The following is a 21,749-nucleotide window of genomic DNA, read 5'->3' as shown; positions in this document are numbered from 1 at the left end:
AGCCTTTGGTTGGCTTGAGCATAAAAAGTAAGTAGAATTAAAACTCTTTGCAACCACTAATGGGAACCCCTAGATCTAGAATTTCTGCAAATCCAAGGAATGCAGAATTCCCCCTACTCTTAGTTTAAGTGATCTTCAGGAAAGTCTGCTTCTTTGGTTCCCAGGATAGATATATATATATATATATATATATATATATATATATATATAGATATATAAAGCACTTGTGCTGTTTAATAGATGCTGAACAGTGCACTCACTACTGCTTTTCAATCACACTGGAGAAAATGAATACCCAATTTGTATTGAAAGCACTTGTCTCAGGCACCAAGACTTGACTGAGATACAGCGCTGTAAATTCATATGCAGGGGAGGGTGCATATCAGTACAAGAGAGCCTAGAAAACACAATGACTGGGACAGTCATAGCCCAGAAGGGTGGTAGCACAGCTCTGCAGACCTTTTACGCAATTTTGCCCATTGAAGAATCCTACCTTCCCCTTACACATTTGGAAACTTTTGGGGGCACCTGCTACAACTTAACTCCTCAGATAGGCAAAGACATTATCCTTCCTTTGTGTGCTACAATACCAGGTACAGTGGAACCTCGGTTTACGAGCAACTTGAAACATGAGCAAACGTATTTTTTTGCTTTGGTTTGCGAGCGCCGCTTTGATATATGAGCAGCGCCCGCACCCGGAAGTGACGTAGTGCCTCTGACTTCTGCAGAGTGGATGGGCGGATGGAACCCCTGCACCTGCATTCTAAAGAGGCACAAGTCAGGCTCAGGCGAGTTATAAAATGGAACCAAAATACAGTACACAGGGCTGAACAATTGTTTTCAAAGGCAAAGTGCAGGTTAATTGGTTTCATTTTTACTGTACAGTACTGTATTTTGAAGTTCAGCTTAATTTGTTTTATTTCTACAGTACACTTTATACTGTATTTTGTATTGCCATAATGAATAAATGTTTGTGGAACGAATCATCCGAGTTTCCATTATTTCCTATGGGAAAATCCGCTTTGATATAAGAGCGCTTTGGATTACAAGCATGCTTCCGGAACGAATTATGCTCGTAAACCAAGGTTTTACTATACTTGTTTGTGACAATGTTAAAGGTTAGTCAAAACAGCAGCACACAAATGTGTTCCAAATAGTCCTCCAGTGACACAAGGGACAAACAGTAAAAAAAAGGAAAAATTATTGATTCACCGAGAGGAAGAGACACCGTTTCTTACCAGACTCCAATGACTACTGGGTTGAGCAGCAGTCAAAGTAAGCTCCAAGACGTAAAGATGAGGATATAATAAAAAAAAAAAAAAAAAAAAAAAAAAATTGCGCAAATACCTCTAAAAATCTATTTATTCAACAAAAGCTACACAGGGTACTCTCTCCATATAAATAAGCATGGTAACAAAGGATTGTGGTGTAGATCTGTTTCAAACCAAATATATGGCCGACCTCTAGTGGTATGCAGTATCAGCGTCACGTGGCTACGCTTCCCCCAACGTGTTTCCTCATAGGTGACATCAGGGGTGTGGCCACATAATGTATACCCACTCTATATATAGGGCAAAAACCAAAATGATCACTTTTTATTTCCTCATCTATAAGTCTTGGAGTGTCTTCATGCTCCCAAGGAATCTGGATTCACTGACCAAGCGATTTTACAAGAGCTTACTTGACTGCTGCTCAACCCAGTAGTCATTGGAGTCTGGCAAGAGACTGTTTCTTCCTCTTGGTGGTGGATAAGGTGTTTCCTTTTCACTGTTTTTGTGCCTTACATCACTGGAGGACTATTTGGAACACATTTGGAGTGCTGCCGTTTGACTATACTGCATACCATCCTTCACCAATAGGACTTTGTGCTAGTTGCTCAAGACCATTTCATTAGACTATTATACAGGATTTCTATAGCGCCGACAGTTTGCGCAGTGCTTTACAGTATGAGGGAAGACAATACAAATCAATACAGGAGGAATTAGAGGGCCCTGCTCGTTAGAGCTTACAATCTGGAAGGGGGGGGGGTCAAGGGTCAAGTGAAACAAAAAAGGCAAAAGCTGTGGGGGATGAGCTGGTGGAGAAAATAGAGGTATTAGTTGTTAGGGATGGGTAGGATAGGCTTCTCCGAAGAGGAGGGTTTTCAGGGATCTTCTAAAAGCTAATAGAGTAGGAGATAATCGGACAGATAAGGGTAACGAGTTCCATAGGATTGGAGAGGCTCTGGTAAAGTCCTGGAGGCGAGCATGGGAGGTGGTGACGAGGGAGCTAGAGAGCAGGAGGTTTTGAGAGGAATGAAGAGAGCCATTAGGTTGGTATTTTGAGACTAGGCAAGTGATGTAGCTGGGGCCAAGTTGTGGATGGCTTTGCAAGATGTTAGTATTTTGAATTTAATTTGTTGGGTGAGCAGAAGCCAGTGGAGTGCTTGACAGAGGAGCAGCGGACACTGAGCGATTTGGTAAGGTGGACGAGTCTGGCAGCAGCGTTCATGATGGATTGAAAGGGGGCGGGGGGGAATAGCCTATGAAGAGGTAAGCCAATGAGAAGGGAATTGCAGTAGTCGAGGTGCGAGATGACCAGGGAGTGAACTGGGAGCTTTGTTGTGTCTGGTTAGAAAGGGGCATATTTTGGAGATGTTGGAGGTTGAGGCAGCAAGATTTGGACAGCGATTGGATGTGGGGGATCGAAGGAGAGTTCAGAGTCCAGAACACCACCTTGGCATTCGGGGATGGGCTGATAGTAATTCCATCGATTTTGACAGAGATAAGGGGAAGGGGCACGTGGTGGAGGAAAAATGATAAGCTTAGGTTTTGGATGGATTGAGTTTGAGGTAGTGGTGTAAAATCCAGATGATATCCGATAGTAAATTAGTGATACGTGAGGAGACTGAGGGAGAGAGCTGAGGGGTAGATAAATAGATTTGGGCATCGTCAGCGTTGAGATGGTATTGGAAGCCATGGGAGGCTATCCGCTGACCCAGAGAGGTGTAGATTGAAAATAGGAGGGGTCCAAGAAAAGAGCCTTGGGGGACCCAAACAGAAAAAGGAAGAGGGAAGGAAGTAAGAATTGTAAGTAATGCTAAAGGTGCGGTTGGATAAGTAGGAAGATAACCAGTGAAGAGTACAGTCATGGAGACCAAAGGCTTGGAGTTTTTTTGAGGAAAAGATGGTCAACCGTATCAAAGGCAGCAGAAAGGTCCAGGAGGAGGAGTACAGAATAGTGTCCATTGGTTTTGGCCGTTAGTAGATTGTTTGTCAGTTTTAGGAGTGCAGTTTCAGTGGAGTGTTGAGGCCGAAATCCAGACTGAAGGGAGATCAAGGAGGCTATTCTCGGCAAGGTGGTTGCACACCAGACGTTCAAGGAGTTTGGATAAAAAGGGGGCAGAAAGCTAGGGCCTAGGTTGTTAGATCGGTTGGGTCCAGTGAGGGCTTTTTACGTATGGGGCTGACTAGTGCATGTTTTAGAGAGTTGGGGGGAAGATGCCAGAAGAGAGGGAGAGATTGAAGATGTGGGTTAGAGAGTGTAGAATAGAGCCAGAGAGTGAACGTAGCATTTGCAAGGGAACAGGATCCAGAGGGCAGGTGATTAAGTGGACGTTAGCAAGTAGTTTAGCAACCTCATCTATAGTGGTGGGGTTAAATGAGGGAAGTAGTGATTGCACCTGTGGCATGAAGCATAAAAGGCATCTGAACAGCAATGATTTTCTCACAAATTGTATCAATATTCTGTTTAAAGTGGTTGGTAATCTCCTGGGCAGTCAGGGGGAGGGAGGTAGTGGACGGAGTAGAGAATTAAAAGTAGCATAGAGTTTCCGGGGGCGGGATGACACGTTAATGAGAGATAAAATAGGTCTGCTTTGCGGTGTGGCAACTGGAATAGTATTTTTGGAGGGCAGATTTATATTGGTTGAAATCTTTCTGAGACCTAGTCTATAGTAAAACTTTTGGATCCATTGTTGTCCTAGCACAGTATTTGACTATTTTAGTGTTAGAGGGTAACCACTTTCTGGGGGGGGGGGAATTGAAGATTATTAAATTACCTTTCCTTTTCAATCTGCAGCGGTTGTGATTTTCTGAAAATGCGAGTTCTTTACACAGAATGTACTGACCACACCTCCCAGAAACAGTCTGCAGGTTATATCCCATCTTTCTGTAGCCCTCACTCAGGCTGATCTCTTGCTTGGATCTATGGTAAGGACAGGTCCTTTCTGGGCTGCTGAAGGACCGCAATTGGTCAATAAAGCCTTTACAAGCACCGGCTTTAAGAGTTCCCTTAACACTGAACTGACACAGAAGATAACAGCCAGTAAATATGCCAAGGACGGCACTTTCTGCAGTGAAAGAATATTGGCCAAAATGTAAACACAAGAGAAAATGCCACCATTAAACAGATATTAAAGCTGGCCATACAGATTTTTTTGTTCAAAGGACGTTCATTTGATTTTTCAATTGTTAGTTGGGTCAAATTGACAGTGTTCAACTGCAGTGACATGGAAAATTTCACGAAGCAGGAAGGAAAGTTTCTCATACAAATGTATTTCAAACAAACAATGTATGGGTTTTTGTTCAGTTTTGTTTGCTTAACATTTTAATTTTGGAACAAATTGACTTTCCTGAAGTACTTTTGAACATTGTTAAGTAATGTATTGATAATTTTAGTACAAATGTTTGTATGAACCTTCAGTAGATTCATCACAAGTTACACCAGTCTAAACTAGGGTTCCTCCAGAGGATGTTAGCGGTTCATTGTCTGGGATTTAGGTTTCCGCCTGATGGTGCTTGTGTAGTTCCGACAATCACCACTTGGCAGAGCAAGAGACTAAAGCCTCGTACACACGCAACGAATTTCCACTGACCGCTCGACCGTCTTGTCCAGAGTGCTGTCTGTTGATTGGAATGTGCTCTAGACTGCACACAAATTTTCCCGTAGGACAGAATTCTACTTCAGAAGTCATGTCATGTGTTGGATTGCTTTCTATGTGTTCTTTCATCTGAGCATGCCTAGTCTTGCTCATAAGATTTTTCCCCATCAAAATCTGTACTAATGAGACGAAAATCGGACATGTTTTGATGGTCGACAAAAATTATATAGCCTGCACACCAGGATTCTTTTGGCCAAAAAGTCGGAGTTGGTTGTCGGAAGCACCATACTAACAACCTGAAATTGGCAGATCGGTCGTCGAAAGAAAATTCCCGGCCGAATTTCTCCTCGTGTGTACGGGGCTTTAGGACCAAGTAATCTCAATGGACACATTGAAAAAAGCAAGGTGGAAATATCACTGATTACTAGCGTAGCAGGGCATTCTTTCCACTAATCACCAAGTAAATGCAAGAGCAGTACTACCATTACTGGCAATTCTGAGTAGGGAAAAAAAAAAAAAAAAAGAAAAAACCCCCATCACAAGTCCATAAAGTTTCTCACAAGTAAACTGCAATCATGAAAATATGTTCTGAAAACAGAACATAAAGTGCCATGTTATGTGATCCCTCTTCCATCTGTAGAAGAAACCAGCTAGTGTGCTGCCCCAAGGGCCCCTTTGGGGTGCTCACTCACCAGAAGTTGACTCCTTAATATAAGCCAATGTACACCTCCTTATTCCACCATTCGTTTAGAGTCAGAGCCAGTAAACTGCCCAACACCTTCACAGATGGTACTCCGACAGACCAGGGAAATGTCATATGGCTCCATATTTATGAATTATAATCAGTGCATTGCTTTTATGTTTTGGGAATTTTAGGGAGTTCCAGCCAGCCAGAATGACCAGCCAAATGCCATGGCTCCATGTTTATGACTTAAAATCCTAAAATCATAAAAGCAATGCACTCATTAAAGAGCATTCCAGCCACCCAGAATAACCAGCTGACAACTAGGAAGTGCCGTCGCTCTGCAATGCTGGGCAGTGGTGCTTCCTGTATACTTGGGTGACTGATGACGCTTACAGGCACGGTGAGCATCTATATACTCCCCCAGCTAAGCACTGGTGCCTCCTTAGCTTAGGCGGGGACTCCCAGAACAGGAAGAAATGGCCCTTTTGTGCAATATTGCACAGATCAATTAGTACAATTTTTTTTTATTAAAAATTGTGACTTAAGCAAAACTACGTTTTACATTGGATACTCGTTTTCACTTTTATCTTTTGTTGGACATCAGCACAGTTTATGCCTTGCAGCCTCTTTGCCACCACTTGTGCACCATGCATGCCAATTCCAGTTTTGGCTGCATGTCAGAACACAGGGAATTTCCTGATTGCTACAACAGCAAGCCATACCTGTAAATTGTGCATAGCATGACACGTAGACTCATTCAGAAAAAAAGTGACATGGGGCACGCCTTTCGTATACTAGTGCTCAATATTAAGACAAGCTCTGTATAACTGGTGCCTAGGAGGTGTAAGAGCAGCAACTTGTGTATATTACCAACTACAATAACTCTCGACTAGAGGCAGAGAGGCAAGTTTCCACCCTTCCTGTAAACTGCCAGGTTTTTACCAGCCAAGCAATAGGTGTGTACCCCCTGCATTGGATAAGAGCCCATTTAGCACGTGTTTATTTCCTGGAAAGGGCATCCCATTTTAGGAGTGGAAGAGACCTCAGGCATCCCCATACTGCTAAAAGGATAAGTGGATCAACATTAAGGTGCATTGCTAGCTCTTCAGAAGCAGTAACAGTACATTTAACAGTTTCTTCAAAGCCGAAACAAGGTAATCCATTTCTATAGCCCCGATTTGTAGCAGTGTGCTTAGAAATGCTTAACACCTTTTTAATCACTGAAAATACCATGTCCCACGAGACAATTTTTTGAATTTTATTTTTTAAACTTTACTAACAAAGAAACAGCCATTCTAATTAACAGACTTGTGCTTACAAAAAGTAAGGGTGTTGGATCAGGTATGTTACAAAGTTCTGGTTACCAAGACTACTGGGCTCATTTATGCAACCTACTGGACTAGTCCCAACACCCTGCTGCAGTCAGAAGGTATAGGTGGTATGAGAAACTAGGAATTTTAAACTGTTCACATAATGGATAAGTAGATTACCAACAGTAAACATAACATGTCAAAACTAGAAGATCCCCACAACATCTGCAACCAATTCCTATAACTAACAAAACCACAACTAAGGACACATTCAACGAAAATTTACAAAAGTGCTAAAATTTTCAACTTTTCCCCCACTCCTAAACCTGTTTTGTACATTAATTCCATTCTCGGTTTCGACTTGCTGTGAATCAAGGAAAACCAGATGATTGTTCGCCCGATTTTCTTAAAGTGTGTAGCAGCCTTTAAATCTTCTGGAAGCAACACAAGACAGCACACATGTCACTGTAACCTCCTCCACGCAGTTCTTATGCATTGCTCCTATCCGGGTAAAGGACCACTAATTGACAAGAGCTGAGGAAGACAGTCTTGACGATCTAACAGTAGTGTCCCTGTGAATTCTATGAAATCCCTGTAAGTGAGTCACTCTGCTGTCCTGAAAGCCTATTCTTGCCGAAATGTTTCAGCCCACGGCGCCGATATTGGTACCACCTAGTAGTGAGACTTTTTTTTTTAATGCCGATAGGGATATTTTGGTCATCAGCTATCGGCTGATATTTTCGGACATAAAAAAAAAATATTTTTTTTCTAATAAGGTACTCCTAGTGGAGGGATCTGGGGAGTCTAAAAGAAGACCTCAAACCCCTCCTTGGCAGCAAAAAGCGTTAAACGCCAAGTTTGGCTGTTTTGAATGCTGTCAGTTTTTTAATTCGGTGGGACGGGAGACCCGGATGAGCCGTGGAAGGCGGAAGGGGGGGGGGGGGGGGGGGGGAGGAATGTCCCCTCCCGCTCCTAGTAATGACAGCCGAGCGGCTTCTCAGCCGCATCATCGTCATTACAAGTTGCCGACCGTCCGCTATGGATACCGGGATGATGCCTCTAGCTGCAGGCATCACCCCGGTACAAGCACTTCCCCTAAATATCAGTAACCTCATGGGTCGATTCAGATATATCGGGGAAAGTGCATATCGGCACCCGATATATCGGTGTTGCCGATAACCAGTCGATCCCTACCACCTAGCTCAACAAAAAAATTTGACTGAACATCCAAGTTCAAATTTGTTAGCCAAACAGCACCTGCATCTAACCAGATGCAGTCACAGTTTGGATATTATGCCAGCCATGGATGCAGGCTTTTAGTGTAGCCAGCAGGGGAGATTCCTCCATCTATGCCATTTAACATGAGGACTTTTAGGCCTGGTTTGGCCCATAGGCTAGAATAGTTAGAGGAAAAAAACCTGCTCTGCGCCACATTCTAAACCAAAGCTAAAAAAAAAAAAAAGCTGTCCTTACTTTTTCTGCACCGGTCTCCAGCAATGAAAGCTGTGTGCAGGAGAGGACAGAATGGCTGTGAAATAATGGGAAGTGACATCATCAATAGACTTACTATGGGGCTTCTGTTAAGTGCCTCTCCTGCACCGACCTCAATTCTAAAGCCACTGCTGACAGTGTGGAACCAGACTGGATTGGGTGCAGAATGGGTAAGTAGTGATTTTTGCTTTACAGGGTTAGAATGTGGCACAGAGCAGGTTTAGTGTTTAAGTTAGGTTTTGCATGGAATTATCCTTTAACCACTTCCTGTGAATTGACGTACCTGTATGCCGGCTCAGAGAAGTGGTTGTACCAGGATGATCCCTGCAGCCATCAACCTGGCACCGTTCTTTAGAGTCGGCAGTCAGCTTTCAGAAGAGAACAGCTGATGCGGCTCAGAAGCCCCTCAGCCATTATCTCAACGAGCGGGAGAGGACCCACCCCCCTGCAGCTCTGCCTGGGTCTCCCGTCCCCGGGAGACTGGAGCAACCAGCTGGCAGATTCGGCTTTGCTCGGGTCTGAGATGTAGTAACCCAGAAGTGGCATCATGACACCACTTCTGGTTTACTGGGCAGCTAATGGCACCGAATATAAAAAACTGCCAGTATTCAAAAATTCTGATTTCTGCATTTTTTAATCCTTGAAGTGCAGGGGTCTTTTAGACCCCTGATCTCTCCATAAAGAGTACCTGTCACTGCCTATTACTGTCACAAATGACGTTAAAAGTGATCAAATAAAAACCTTCACTAAATCTAAACTGGTAACCGTTAAAGTCTCCATAGACGATGCTTTTTAAATTTTTAACTGTAACAGGTAAGGTATCCATTTACTCAGTGTGGCATTCTTTCACAATATTTTTTATTTTTTTAAATGCAGTGAATAGCACAAAAAAAAAAAAAAAAACGCATTTGAAAGACCGCTGCTCAAATACCACATGACAAAAATATTGCAACAACTGCCATTATATTCTCCAGAGTCTTTGCTAAAAAATTATTATACAATGTTTGGTGATTAAAATGTCTATAGACCGCTTTAGTATGGTCTTCCAATTTACAATTGTGTATATATCTATAACGCAAGCAATTTATTTGAAAACGTTTTAGTATACATGTTGCATTGGTGAATATGTGGGTTGCAATAGTTTTAAGAGCTAGGGTTGCCACACAGTCAGTTTACGCACTTTTACTGATAACATGGCTATGTCTGTTAGGATCATGCATTGCTTGGTTTACTATCCTTGCTTTAGATATCTTCAATCATGAAATTACAGTGCCGATCAATGGCATAGTGGGTCTACTGCCTAATGCACTGCTGACACAGCACAAGTGTTAAACCTTGTAGAACAGTTTAAAACCTGCAATAACTATTTGAAAAGACTGGAATGGACATACTAAAACAGACAAGAAAAAAGCCACTGGTTAGAAGGGCCATACAATGACCATTTAAAGTGAGGGAATGTACAAGAGATCTGTGGATTTTTCCTGGGAAACCAAGGGATCTACACAAATGCTAATAAGCCATGCGTTAATCCTGCCACAAGCACCCTTCTAGAACAATCATCTATATTGAGCATATACAGCCAACATTGTCATAGTTTTTTCAGTGTCTGCCAAGCTCGTAGCCGAATTCTAACAAGAAGCCTTATTTGTCCCAAGTCCCAAATACCAGTCTCTGCAGAGTTAAGCGGCTGGTGCCAGATTCAGACATACAAGAAAGATGCTTACAAACAGATCTTCTGAAACAGATGGCAGACCAAAGTCATGAAGTTTCAAACCATTACTTCCAATGAAGCTGGCACCAGTATTCAAAAGCATTGAAGCTTGTTCACGCCACATTTACCCACTTTGCTGGTCTTCAATCAACACTGTTATTGGTGAAAGGTGCTCTAGGTGGCTTTAACGCAACAAGCTTCAACGTAGTGCCCCCATGGCCTTGTGTGAGATTTGAACTGTTTAGTCCTTAGCGGGTGCACCTAGTTCATTAAAGAGTAAATATCCTTTTACAATTTATAAAAGGATTACCATGTATACTCAAGTATAAGCCGAGTTTTTCCGCATGTTTTTTCATGCTGAAAATGCACCCCTCGGCTTATACTCGAGTCACTGGCTAGAGTGTCTAAAAATGGCGCCGCTCGGCACCGACGTGTCACTGCGCATGTGTCGCATACCCGGGAATAGCCGAACGTGCTTGGCCTTTCCTGAGCATCGGCGGCGCATTTGCGGTGACGTATTGGCAGCGCGATATTTAAATCGAAGACGGCGCCTTACCGACAGGTAAGTGAGACTCCTCTGCAGCCCCTGCATTTCCTCATGCAGTGCTGCGGGCATGGTACAGGACATTCTCCTGTACCATGCCCGCAGCACTGCATCTCCTGTGCCATGCCTGTAACATAACCTGTGCTATGCCTATACCATCACCTGTGCCATGCCCGCAGCCCCTGTTGTGTCTCGTGGTGGTCCAGTAGCTGCTGCATTTCCCACCCTAGGCTTATACTCGTGTCAATAAGTTTTCCCCACTTTTTTGTGGTAAAATTAGGGGTCTCGGCTTATACGGTATATAAAATTGACAGGAGCACACTGATATAATATACACACACACACACACACACACCACTCCACAAGTTCATTATACAGTCCAAGCTAGAAATGGACAAAAACCAAGCGCTACCACTTCTAGAATTGTTTACTGATCAAGAAAGCTCTGGAAACTTGTGTGGGGTCATGCAAGGACAATTCCCACCTTAAAAGCGGGACTACACTGAGCACCACAAATCAAAACTCCAACAAATTTCTAATATTCAAAGCAAACCCATCCATGCTTTGTTTTGCAGATAAATCACTTTGAACCCCCCCCCCCCCCATATATTGCACAACCTTTTAGGCATTGATGGACCCGGGGATGTCTCATAGTGGAGGGGAACCCCTAGGTCCTTATGGTTTCATGAATACTTCCATTTACTACTGTGGCGTTAGTGCCAATTTCTGTTAACATACTGCCTCAAGTTTCTCCACCTTGTGAGCCAATTTCTGTTACAACCTCAATGCTAGCCCCTGCGCGGGTGGAACTTTTGCATGTTAATAGAGATAGAGGAATATTTTAAATTATATATAAATACACATATACACACACACACCCCACCTCCCTAGCATTTCTGGCCATTTTGTCATGTAGCATTTATTTTCTGAAATCCACTTGCCCTTAGCTTAGGCATACAAACAGGAGGGTGTGCTTAGCTACAAAAAAAAAAAAAAAAAAAAAAAAAAAAAAAAAAAAAAAACTCTCCTGGGATGTGTGACAGTTTGCCTAGTCATGGAAACTAGGAACTAAATATAACCAATTTCAAAAGTAAAATTAGTGACGCACCAATAGAAAAATTTTTGGGGCTGAAACTCAAAATTCAGGGGGCACTTGGACAAAAACCAAAAAAAAAATAAAAAAATGTGGCTGCCGTTTTTGCATTAAAGTCAACGGGGTGGAGAATGCAATTAGCTACGCTTTTCTAGCAGCATAACATCGATAACCCCATTTCTGGTGGCTGATATATCAGTGAATCCCTAGTAAATATACATTTTACTTTCCTAGTGATTTACTGATACTATAGCATAAGAATAAAAAACCCACACTACTTGTTAAATGGGTAATCTGTTACAAGGGTCTAATGACCACCTTCCCACCAGATGGAAACAAAGGGAAAACTGAACGACTTGTAACAAGCCAAAGTCAAACAGCACTGCTCATTTAAGCTGCTTGTTATAGCAGAATAAATCCACCAAGGGACAGTGAATACATGGAAAGCCAGCATAGGAGAACAGCCTGCAAAATCAGACTCATCCCTAGAGAGGGTTGAACAAAACAGAAGAAAGCAGTCCAGGAAAGGGGTGCAGTAAGCATGGATTCGCATTGTAACAGATTTTTTCCAAATGTCTGATGCAACAGTAGCAAGTGTTGTCTTAAAGAGTGACGCAGCATTATCCCTTCTTGTGAAGCCAACCTAATTTTCACAGGCATACAGAAAGCCCGCCAGGTCATGTCTAGTACAAGAATGCTGGGCTGGTCATGGTTTAATCCGTGCAACTACAGAGATCCAGCTACTTTGTAGACTAGTAGAATTAGCTGTACAGTTCCAAAAGCCTAAAATACCCAAGTATCTGGAGAACAAAACAAAATCAAGTATCTGGATAACAAAGCAAGAAGTCAACTGTCCTCTGCTTCTTGAGATCCTTTCTGGACGAGTCTTAATATGTTCTCTTTTCGGGATTCCTTCCAAGGGTCAGAAGGAATGACTTTCACCAACAGAAGGCACTGAAGTACAAACAAACCACATGAGACTGTCACTCTCACTGACAGTGAATGCCACATAGAAGCAATGTGATCACGCTGGATCCTAGGACTCAAATAGAAGCTTTTACTACAACTATCCAAACAAAGTACTGAGAAGCATGCCGCTTTACTGCCTGTGCTAGTGACAGAAGAAAGTTCCCAGCAATAACGCCGACTGCTCTGGTCAGAGGTAGTCTTATGAACAGATCCTTTTATTTACCCAGTAACACTTCACTTACTTTGAGCGTATGATTAACTGAATAGATCCCTTTCATTACCCATAATTAGCACTCCACTTACTACGAAGTGATGTACCAACTAAACGGATTCCCCTTTGTAATGCTTTACACTTCAGTTACTGGGATTGGATTCATCAACTGATCAAATCTATTGAACAGATCCCCTTAATCAGGGATCTCCAAATCACAGCCCTCTACCTGTTGTGGAACTACATGTCCCATGAGGCATTTTAAAGCTCTGGCATTCAGACATGATCAAGCATGATGTGAATTTTAGTTCCTTAACTGGCGAGCCATAGTTTGGGGACCCTTATGCCCCTTTCACACAGGCGACCGTTCAGATCCGCCTGTCCGTTTTTTTTTTTGGCGGATCTAAAAGGTCCCCCCATACATCTCTATTGGCACTTTTCCACTGCAAGTACCGGCTCGGCTCTACTCGGCCCTGCTTGGCCCGGTTTGCTTTTCCACTGCGGTACCGCATGGTACGGTGTTGGAACGGTTCGGTATAGGTTTGCTTTTCCACCAAAGTAGTACTAAAGTTAAGTGGGTGGGATAACAACTGGGTGGGTGTGATTCTCTGACCAATCAGTGGCTAGTAGTGACTACATGCAAAGGATTGTGGGATATGGTACCAGTTTGGTACCTGTTGGAACCACAATCGAGTAGGTACTGTTTTTTCAGAGCCGTACCGTACCGTTCGGTTCCATGCAGTGGAAAAGCAAACCTATACCGTACCGACCCTATACCATGCGGTACCGCAGTGGAAAAGCACAAAAGCGTGCCGAGCCGGTACGGTTCTATGCAGTGGAAAAGCGCCATATGGGGCATCGGATGTCAGCGGAGACATGTCCACTGACATCCGATCTGTCAAATCTAGATGGAAACCCCATTTTCCATCCGTCCAGCGGATCGGATGAGAACAGACCGACCGTCCGTTCCCATCCAATTTCCCCCATAGAGATCTATGGGGCTCTGACAGCTGTCTCTCCGCACACAGTGCGAAGAACAGCTGTCATTCTCCTGCTTAGCGGGGGAATCGGCGGATCGATCCCCCGCTGAGAAAAACGGAGTCCGTCCGACGGACATCCTGTGTGAAAGAGCCCTTAAGGGGCACCATACACTTTACAACCCGATACTACAATCTTTAAGCTCTACCAATGTTCTAGTGAGGTGGGCCTTGATATGGAGTTGATTAGCCTTGCCCTCAAATTACATCATTTTGGCAGAGTCCATTCACACCAGCTGCTGTGCAATCTGTCTGAATAACCGCAGTGCTGATGCCCTATGTTCACTTTTAAACAAACTTTATTGATAAATGTCACAGCAATATTTAATCTAGTGCCATTAGCTGCTGCATGGCACAAGGTGGTGGTTTGCCTCTCATTGCAAAAAAGAAAAAAAAAAAAAAAAGTACTTTCAGAGCATGCCGCCTGCACACGATACAATGTGGTATTTTGAACAGGGCACATGAGGCCAGGCATTTTGCCTTGTCTTGCAGTGGGACTGTGCGGAGTAGCCAGCCAACCACCTGGTGTGAATGTACCCTAAAGGAGCTTTACACTTTACTGTGATCCCAATATCCAGCATACAAACCCCCTTTGTTACCCTTTAACTCTTCAGTTACTGTGATCTGATGTGTCCTTAAAGCGGAACTAAACCCATCGATTTTCACAGTTTCCCAAAACAATACAATTTAAGGCATGCCAGGACTTCGAACAGTCACATTTACTTTTGCATTTAACTGTCAAGCCATTATACGGCTGGTTTCATAACTCTCCCACGTGCTGCACTATTGTTCCTGCAGATCAAACAGAAGCCAAGATGGCAGCCTCCATGGCTGTAGTGCAGTGGTTCTCAGCTACTGTCCTCAGGGCACACTAACAGGCCAGATTTCAAGTATTACCCACGGGAGATGCAGACAAGAAAACTGCAATCACTGAGCAGCAAGTGATATCACCTGTGATACATTTCAGTTATCTTGCAAACCTGGCCTGTTAGTGGGCCCTGAGGACCAGAGTTGAGAAACACTGCTGTAAAGGATTAGATTTAGTTCTGATTTAACACTTCAGGCACGGTGATCTGAGGTATCCTCAAAGTATTATGTTCTCTTTATATTTCTTCCTGTGTGTGAAAGCCCTGGTGTACCTCACAGTCCTTCTGCTTTTCTATTAAAAATGACCATGCTAGGCATGAAAACACAGCATGGTCAGTTTCCTAGATGCGCTGAGAAGCCAGCCCGCTCCCCTCCATTGACCAGCCTTTTCCTTGATCTTTAACACTTCAGTTACTGTGATCTGATGCACCTGCTGAACAGATCCCTTTTACACTTCAGCAGGTGCATCAGATAACAGAAGCAGATCACTTTACTTAGCATTTACTACATCAGTTACTGTGATCCAAGGTGCCTACTGGGATGACCACTTTAAGGCTTCTGCATCAGAACACAGTAACAGATCCCTTTCCTTAACCTTTAATACTTCAGTTACTGAGCTCTGATGTGCCTACTGAGGTGATCCCTTTAAGAGTTCAGCATATGCACTAGATCACAATAACAGGTCCCTTTCATACTTCAGTTACTGAGCTCTGATGTGCCTACTGGAGGTGAGAGTTCAGCATATGCATTAGATCACAACAGGTCCCTTTTATACCAGTTACTGTGATCTGATGTGCCTACTATGCTGATCCATTTACCACTTCAGCAGATGCATCAGATCCCTTTCCTTACCATTTACTACAGTTACAGTGATCTGATTATCCTACTGTGCTGATCCATTTAATTATGCTTTAAGACTTCAGCAGATGCATCAGATCACAGTAACAGATCCTTTCCCTTTAACCATTCACCAGCAGGTTGGAGGCATCGACTGATCTGCTACATCAGCTGAACAGATCCCTGGCAATTACCCATTAACACTTCACTTCCTACGATTGGCTACCATCAGCTGAACAGATCCCTTTCTTATCTTTGTCACTTCTTCCATCCTATGATGTGATGGGAGGAGGGGAGCTATTTTCAGTCGGTGTTCCATTGTTTAGTAATAATGAATGGAGTGGTGACAGGTCAGGTGTCGGTGGCAGTGTGGATGGGTAGGAGCCCCCCCTCCATGGCAGTGGGTAGGAGCCCCCCCTCCATGGCAGGAGAAGACATCGCTCATCCATGGAGATATAAGGCAGTGACATCCCACCACCCGGAGGGGGGGGGGGGGGGCAGCTAGCAGATAACCCCCTCCTAATGAATGGCTGCCAGTGAAGCCCGGCGTCCCCTACTCACCATAGACCCGGAGCAGACAAGACGTAAGGAGCAGTAATGCTAGAAGGTGCAAGCCAACCCCCCGACACGAGCTGTTCATCTCGCTGCACCCCCAGAGAGCCGGCTGGAGGGGGAGGACACCCAGGTAATCTCTCCTTGTAATCCCAGGGAAGTAGGTATGTCTCAGGCAGAGCGGTTCAGGTGAAGGCGGCGTTCATCCACACTGACAGAAAAGGGGGGTCTGCTCGGGGACACAGGAGACGTGCACTTCCAGGCGACTCCACAGACGCTCCTCTTATAGCAGCGGCGGCAGCTGGATTTGCAGCAGCAGGCGGCGTGAAGATAAGGAGCTGGAGCGGCAGGCAGGCGGCGCCCCTGAGCGAACACTCACAGCCGAGCTCCAGCACGCGTCTCTGTGATCCGGCTCGGCCGCGGATTGCATGATCCGAGAAACCGGGCAGCCTGCGCTCACTGATGAGCGCCGCCGTACAGCCTGTGTGTGTATGGGGATAGCTGTCACCTGACGGGGGGAAGTTATGTCAGCAGAGCACATGGCAGGGGGCGGAGGAGGGCACGGCTACATTCTGTATGGCTGCTCTACACTGTACATGGTGTAGAATTCTCTGGGAATGCTGTACACTCGCTGTGGGAGGTGTGGGCCCGAACAACCAATCACATTAGAGGAGCCCTTTTCACTGCTCTGAGGTGAATGTGACCCGCTGTGTGTATGAGGGACAAGGTCATTGGGTGAACCTGCTACATTCACACGGCTGCTCAGGTGAATATAGCGTCTAGTCACACACTCAGGTCAGTGGAGGTGTACTGTACAGCTGGACAGCTACAAACTCCTTTTGTTCGTGTATAAGGGCTCTTCTTAGGCCTCTTGCACACTGCAGCGTGAAAAAGCTTTTTACGAGATAAAATACAGTCCATTATTTGTAATGTGCCTGTGTACACAGGTGTGTAAACGAGCGCTGTGCATTCTTCAGTAAAAATAAAATAGAAAAATCGACATATTTGATCAGTAATTTACACCTCATGCGCACAAATGCGTGCAAGTGCTCATTTAACCACTTGCCGACCAGCAGCCATACTTCTACAGTGGCAGGTCAGCTCTGTCCCATAAAACGAGGTTCCTGTAGGTCGTTTCGCAGGACAGCTAGTGTGGGCACCAGTGGCGGCTGGTGCTCAAAATTTTTGGGGGGGGCGCAAACAGAAAAATTAGTGACCAGCGTTCCCCAAATCAATGCAGAGTGCCACAGCGTGCCCACAATCAATGCAGAGCGCCACAGCGTGCCCCCAATCAATGCAGAGCGCCACAGCGTGCCCCCAATCAATGCAGAGCGCCACAGCGTGCCCCCAATCAATGCAGAGTGCCACAGCGTGCCCCCAATCAATGCAGAGCGCCACAGCATGCCCCCCAATTAATGCAGAATGCCACAGCGTGCCCCCCAATCAATGCAGAGTGCCACAGCATGCCCCCATCAATGCAGAATGCCACAGCGTGCCCCCCCAATCAATGCAGAGTGCCACAACATGCCCCCATCAATGCAGAGTGCCACAGCGTGCCCCCAATCAATGCAGAGTGCCACAGCGTGTCCCCCAATCAATGCAGAGCGCCACAGCGTGCCCCCATCAATGCAGAGACCAGCGCGCGTGCCCCCTTCAATGCAGTGTGGGCTCCCCCCCCCGAGACCAATGCACTTATCTGGCGGTGGCTTCTCTATAGTCCCGGCGGCGGCAGCTTCTCTTCTTTAGTCCCGGCGGCGGCTTCTGTTCAGTCCCTGTGGCGGCGGCGGCTTCTCCTCACTCTGTCCCCCAGCGCGTCTCCTGCAGTCCTCCCGCTCCCGCCTCCTCCTCGGCCAATGGTAGGGGGTTTGCCATGCAGCCAATCAGGAAGCGCATATCGGACGCTCTTCCTGATTGGCCAGGAGGAGGATCGGTGTGACAATAGCGAATTTTCATTCGCTATTGTCACACAATGGGTGGGCTCGGAACGCACTGCTCTGCGCCCGGGCTCCACCCTTTGCATCGCCCTATTAGAGCCTCTGGCTCTAATCAGGTGATGTAAAAAAAAAAAACCCCCATTAAGTCCATGCGTCCGGCGCCCGGCATGCAGATTTAGGGGGCAGACGCATGGATGGGGGGGCGGCGCCCCTGCGCCCCCAACACACCGGCCACCACTGGTGGGCACACAGGGAGCCTATCAGCGGGTCAACCATGATCGCTCCCCCATGGAGACAGAACGGCGGTCTGCCAAAGTAAACACGGCAGACCGCTGTTCTGTAAGTAAGGCCCCTTTCACATGGGCTTTTGGATCCGGCCCACCTGTCAGTTTTGTCGGGCGCACCTGATCAGGCACTCCATGCACCCCTATGGAGCAGCGGATGTCGGCAGTGACATGTCCTCTGACACCCGCCGCTACCCGATCCTGTCCGTGAAATCCAGACAAATGGAAACCCTATTTTTCATGTGTCTATCGTATCGGATAGGATCGAATGAAAACAGACAAGCGGTGAAGAGGAGAGCAGGGATCTGACAGGTCTGTCTCTTCAAAGTAAGCAGAGATAGAGCTGTCATCTGCCTGCTCAGCAGGGATCGTCAAATCGATCACCGCTGAGCAAAACGGAGTCCACCGGGCGCACCACCCGTGTGAAAGAACCCTTAAGCTGGATACACTCTATACAATTTTCTTTAGATTTTTTCCTTTAGACTTACCAAAACCATATAATATGAGGTCAGACCTAAACACTTTCAATTTGTATGCAATCAGGCAGGCCCCTGCACTACATAGTTGAAGGTAAACCCTCGTACACGCAACGATTGTTGGCCTTGAATTTTCGGCCAACGTCCGATCGGCCGATTGTCGGCTTGTTAGTATGATGATTCCGACAACCGACTGCGACTTTTCGGCTGAACAAAATCTGGTGTGCATGCTATAAAATTTTTGTTGGCCGTCAACAGAACGGCCGATTGTTCCTCAGTCAGTACAGATTTCAGCAGACAAAAATCTGATGAGCAAGACTGGGCATGCTCAGAGAAGAAAAAACACACAGAAAGTAAACCAGCACATGACATCACTTCTGAAGTTGGTTGTTGTTGGCCGAGAAAATTTGTGTGCAGTCTAGAGCACATTTCAACCAACACAACAACACTGGACAAAAGTCGACCGATCGGTCGGCCGAAAATCATTGCGTGTGTACGAGGCTTAAATCTAAAGGAAATCAGCCAACAAAAGTTGTATAGTGTGTATCCAGCTTTAAGCTGGATACACACTATCCAACTTTTGTGGTTAGATTTCCTTCAGATTTACCTTTTCTATGTAGTGCAAGGGCCTGCCTGATTGCATACAAATTGAAAGTGTTTAGGTTTGACCTCCTATTATATGGTTTTGGTAAGTCTAAAGGAAAAAGTCTTCAGAAAATCTTATAGTGTGTATGGCCCATTAGGCCCCTTTCACACAGGCGGACCGTTCAGATCCGCCTGTCAATTTTTTTTGGCGGATCTGAACGGTCACCCCATGCATCTCTATGGGGCATCGGATGTCAGCGGAGACATGTCTGCTGACATCTGATCTGATCCGTCAAATCTGCACGGATGGAAACTCTATTTTCCATCTGTCCAGTGGATTGGATGGGATTGGATGAGAACGGACAGACGGTCTGTTCCCATCCGATTTCCCCCATAGAGATGAATGGGGACCTGACAGCTGTGTCTCAGCACACAGCGCGGAGACACAGCTGTCATCCTCCTGCTCAGCAGGAGATCGCTGAGAAAAACGGAGTCTGCCTGACGGACGGAGTGTGTGAAAGGGCCCTAATGAACACAGAGATCCTATGTTCCTCCTATTTAGGAACACAGGTCACTGTGTTCATCCAGCAAGCCCACACAGTTAGAAAGCACCCCTTAGGGACACATTTAACCCTTTGATCGCCCCTGGTGTTAACCCCTTCCCTGCCAGTGTCATTAGTACAGTAACTGCATATTTTTTAGCACTGATTACTGTAGAAGTTTCAAAAATGTCAGGTGTCTGATCTGTCCGCTGCAATGTCGCAGTCCCGCTAAAAATCGCAGATCGCCGCCATTACTAGTTTAAAAATAAAAATGACATAACATTTTCCCCTAGTTTGTAGACACGATAACTTTTACACAAACCAATCAATATACAGTTATTGTTTGTTTTTTTTTTTTTTAGTAAAAATATGTAGCAGAAAACAAATTGGCCTAAATAATTAAAAAAAAAAAAATTATTTTTTTTATTGGGAATGTTAAATAGCAGAAAGTAAAAAATATTGTTTTCTTTTTTCAGAATTGTCGCTCTTTTTTTTTTGTTTATAGCGCAAAAAAAAAAAAAATTGCACAGGTGATCAAATACCACCAAAATAAAGCTCTATTTGTGGGGAGAAAAGGATATAAATTGTTTTGGGTACAGCGTCGCATAACGGCATAATTGTCAGTTAAAGTAACGCAGTGCCATATCGCAAAAAATGGCCTGGTCATCAAGGGGGTAAAACCTTACGGTTAAGAAATGGTTAAATACTGTGCAGTACAACAACATGAGAATACGTTTTCTTGCACCTGCTTGGAGATGTGCGCGTTAGCGCAAAATTGCGGGAACGTATATGCGCGACAATACGCGCAAACACATACAAAAATAAAAAAAAATGCCTGATAAAGTAGATGCCTAAACAGGAGTATCATGTGCGAGAGGCCTTATGTGTATTCTCTGCATCAGGCAAAGCTTAAAACCAGATCAGCTAGAAGACCTGCCTAAAAATACTGTCCTTTAGGCTGCATTCACACTTGAGCGTAGCGTCTGTTAGTGTTTTTCTGGTGTTTTTTTTTCCCCCTTTTTAATGCGCAATTTTGGCGCGTTTGAGCTTTGGCGGTTTTTTTATTAGCCAATAGAGAAAACTATCATCTATTGCATCGTTTGTTGCTAGTTTTTACATCTTGTTTAGCTTTTCTTTTATTATTATTAATATTATTTTTTTGTTAGGGTAAGAGTCGGATCACACTAGCGCGACTTGTCAGGCGACTTGTCAGCCTGACAAGTCGCACTCCCTCGCGGTCCATTGACCGCTACAGGACCCGTTCTAATAGGAGCGACACAAGTCGCTCCGACTTAGAAAAAGGGTCCTGTACTACTTCGGGGCGACCTCGGAGCCATCGACATTAGCATAGTTTCTTGCTAATTTTTTCATCTTGTTTAGCTTTTCTTTTCTTTTTATTATTATTATTATTATTTTTTTGTTAGGGTAAGGGGCTATGTTGGCCATACACACGCACAGAATTTCAGCCGTTTGCAGACTGAACGATTATTCATTGTTCGAAAGTGAACTGTCCACTAACCGATAGAATAAACTCGTTTATATGACCGTTTCCATGTTCGTAGCGATCGTTCGATAACAATAAAAACATAAGACAAAATTTTCTTTTCGTTTCGATTATAACATACACGTATACACTTTAGTTGAAACGGTAAACGTTTTCGCTTCAGATCCATCGACAATACCTGGGCCCATGGTCGAAATTGTCAGTAAAGTTGGGTCCACTAACTGCACAAATCTCAAACAATCTTTCCGAAAAAACC

At 44.7% G+C, this 21,749-nt stretch overlaps 1 protein-coding gene across 2 annotated transcripts in view; it reads right to left on the bottom strand.

Moving 5' to 3' along the window:
• VLDLR (very low density lipoprotein receptor) overlaps nucleotides 1-16,755 on the bottom strand; it is an 84,000-nt gene extending 67,245 nt beyond the window's left edge. Inside the window, exon 1 of one of the 2 annotated variants that reach the window (XM_082257651.1) lies at nucleotides 16,178-16,755. In XM_082257651.1, coding sequence (XP_082113777.1) covers nucleotides 16,178-16,256 — 79 coding nt within the window. In that variant the 5' untranslated portion in view covers nucleotides 16,257-16,755. The remainder of the gene's footprint in view (nucleotides 1-16,177) is intronic. The other variant, XM_082257650.1, reaches the window with a different exon arrangement.
• Between the last annotated feature and the right edge of the window lie 4,994 nt (nucleotides 16,756-21,749).

The sequence above is a fragment of the Pelophylax lessonae genome, assembly GCF_965119305.1.
Source record: "Pelophylax lessonae genome assembly, chromosome: 1".
Taxonomy (NCBI): Eukaryota; Metazoa; Chordata; class Amphibia; order Anura; family Ranidae; genus Pelophylax; species Pelophylax lessonae.
This window is presented reverse-complemented; position numbering and strand designations above follow the sequence as displayed.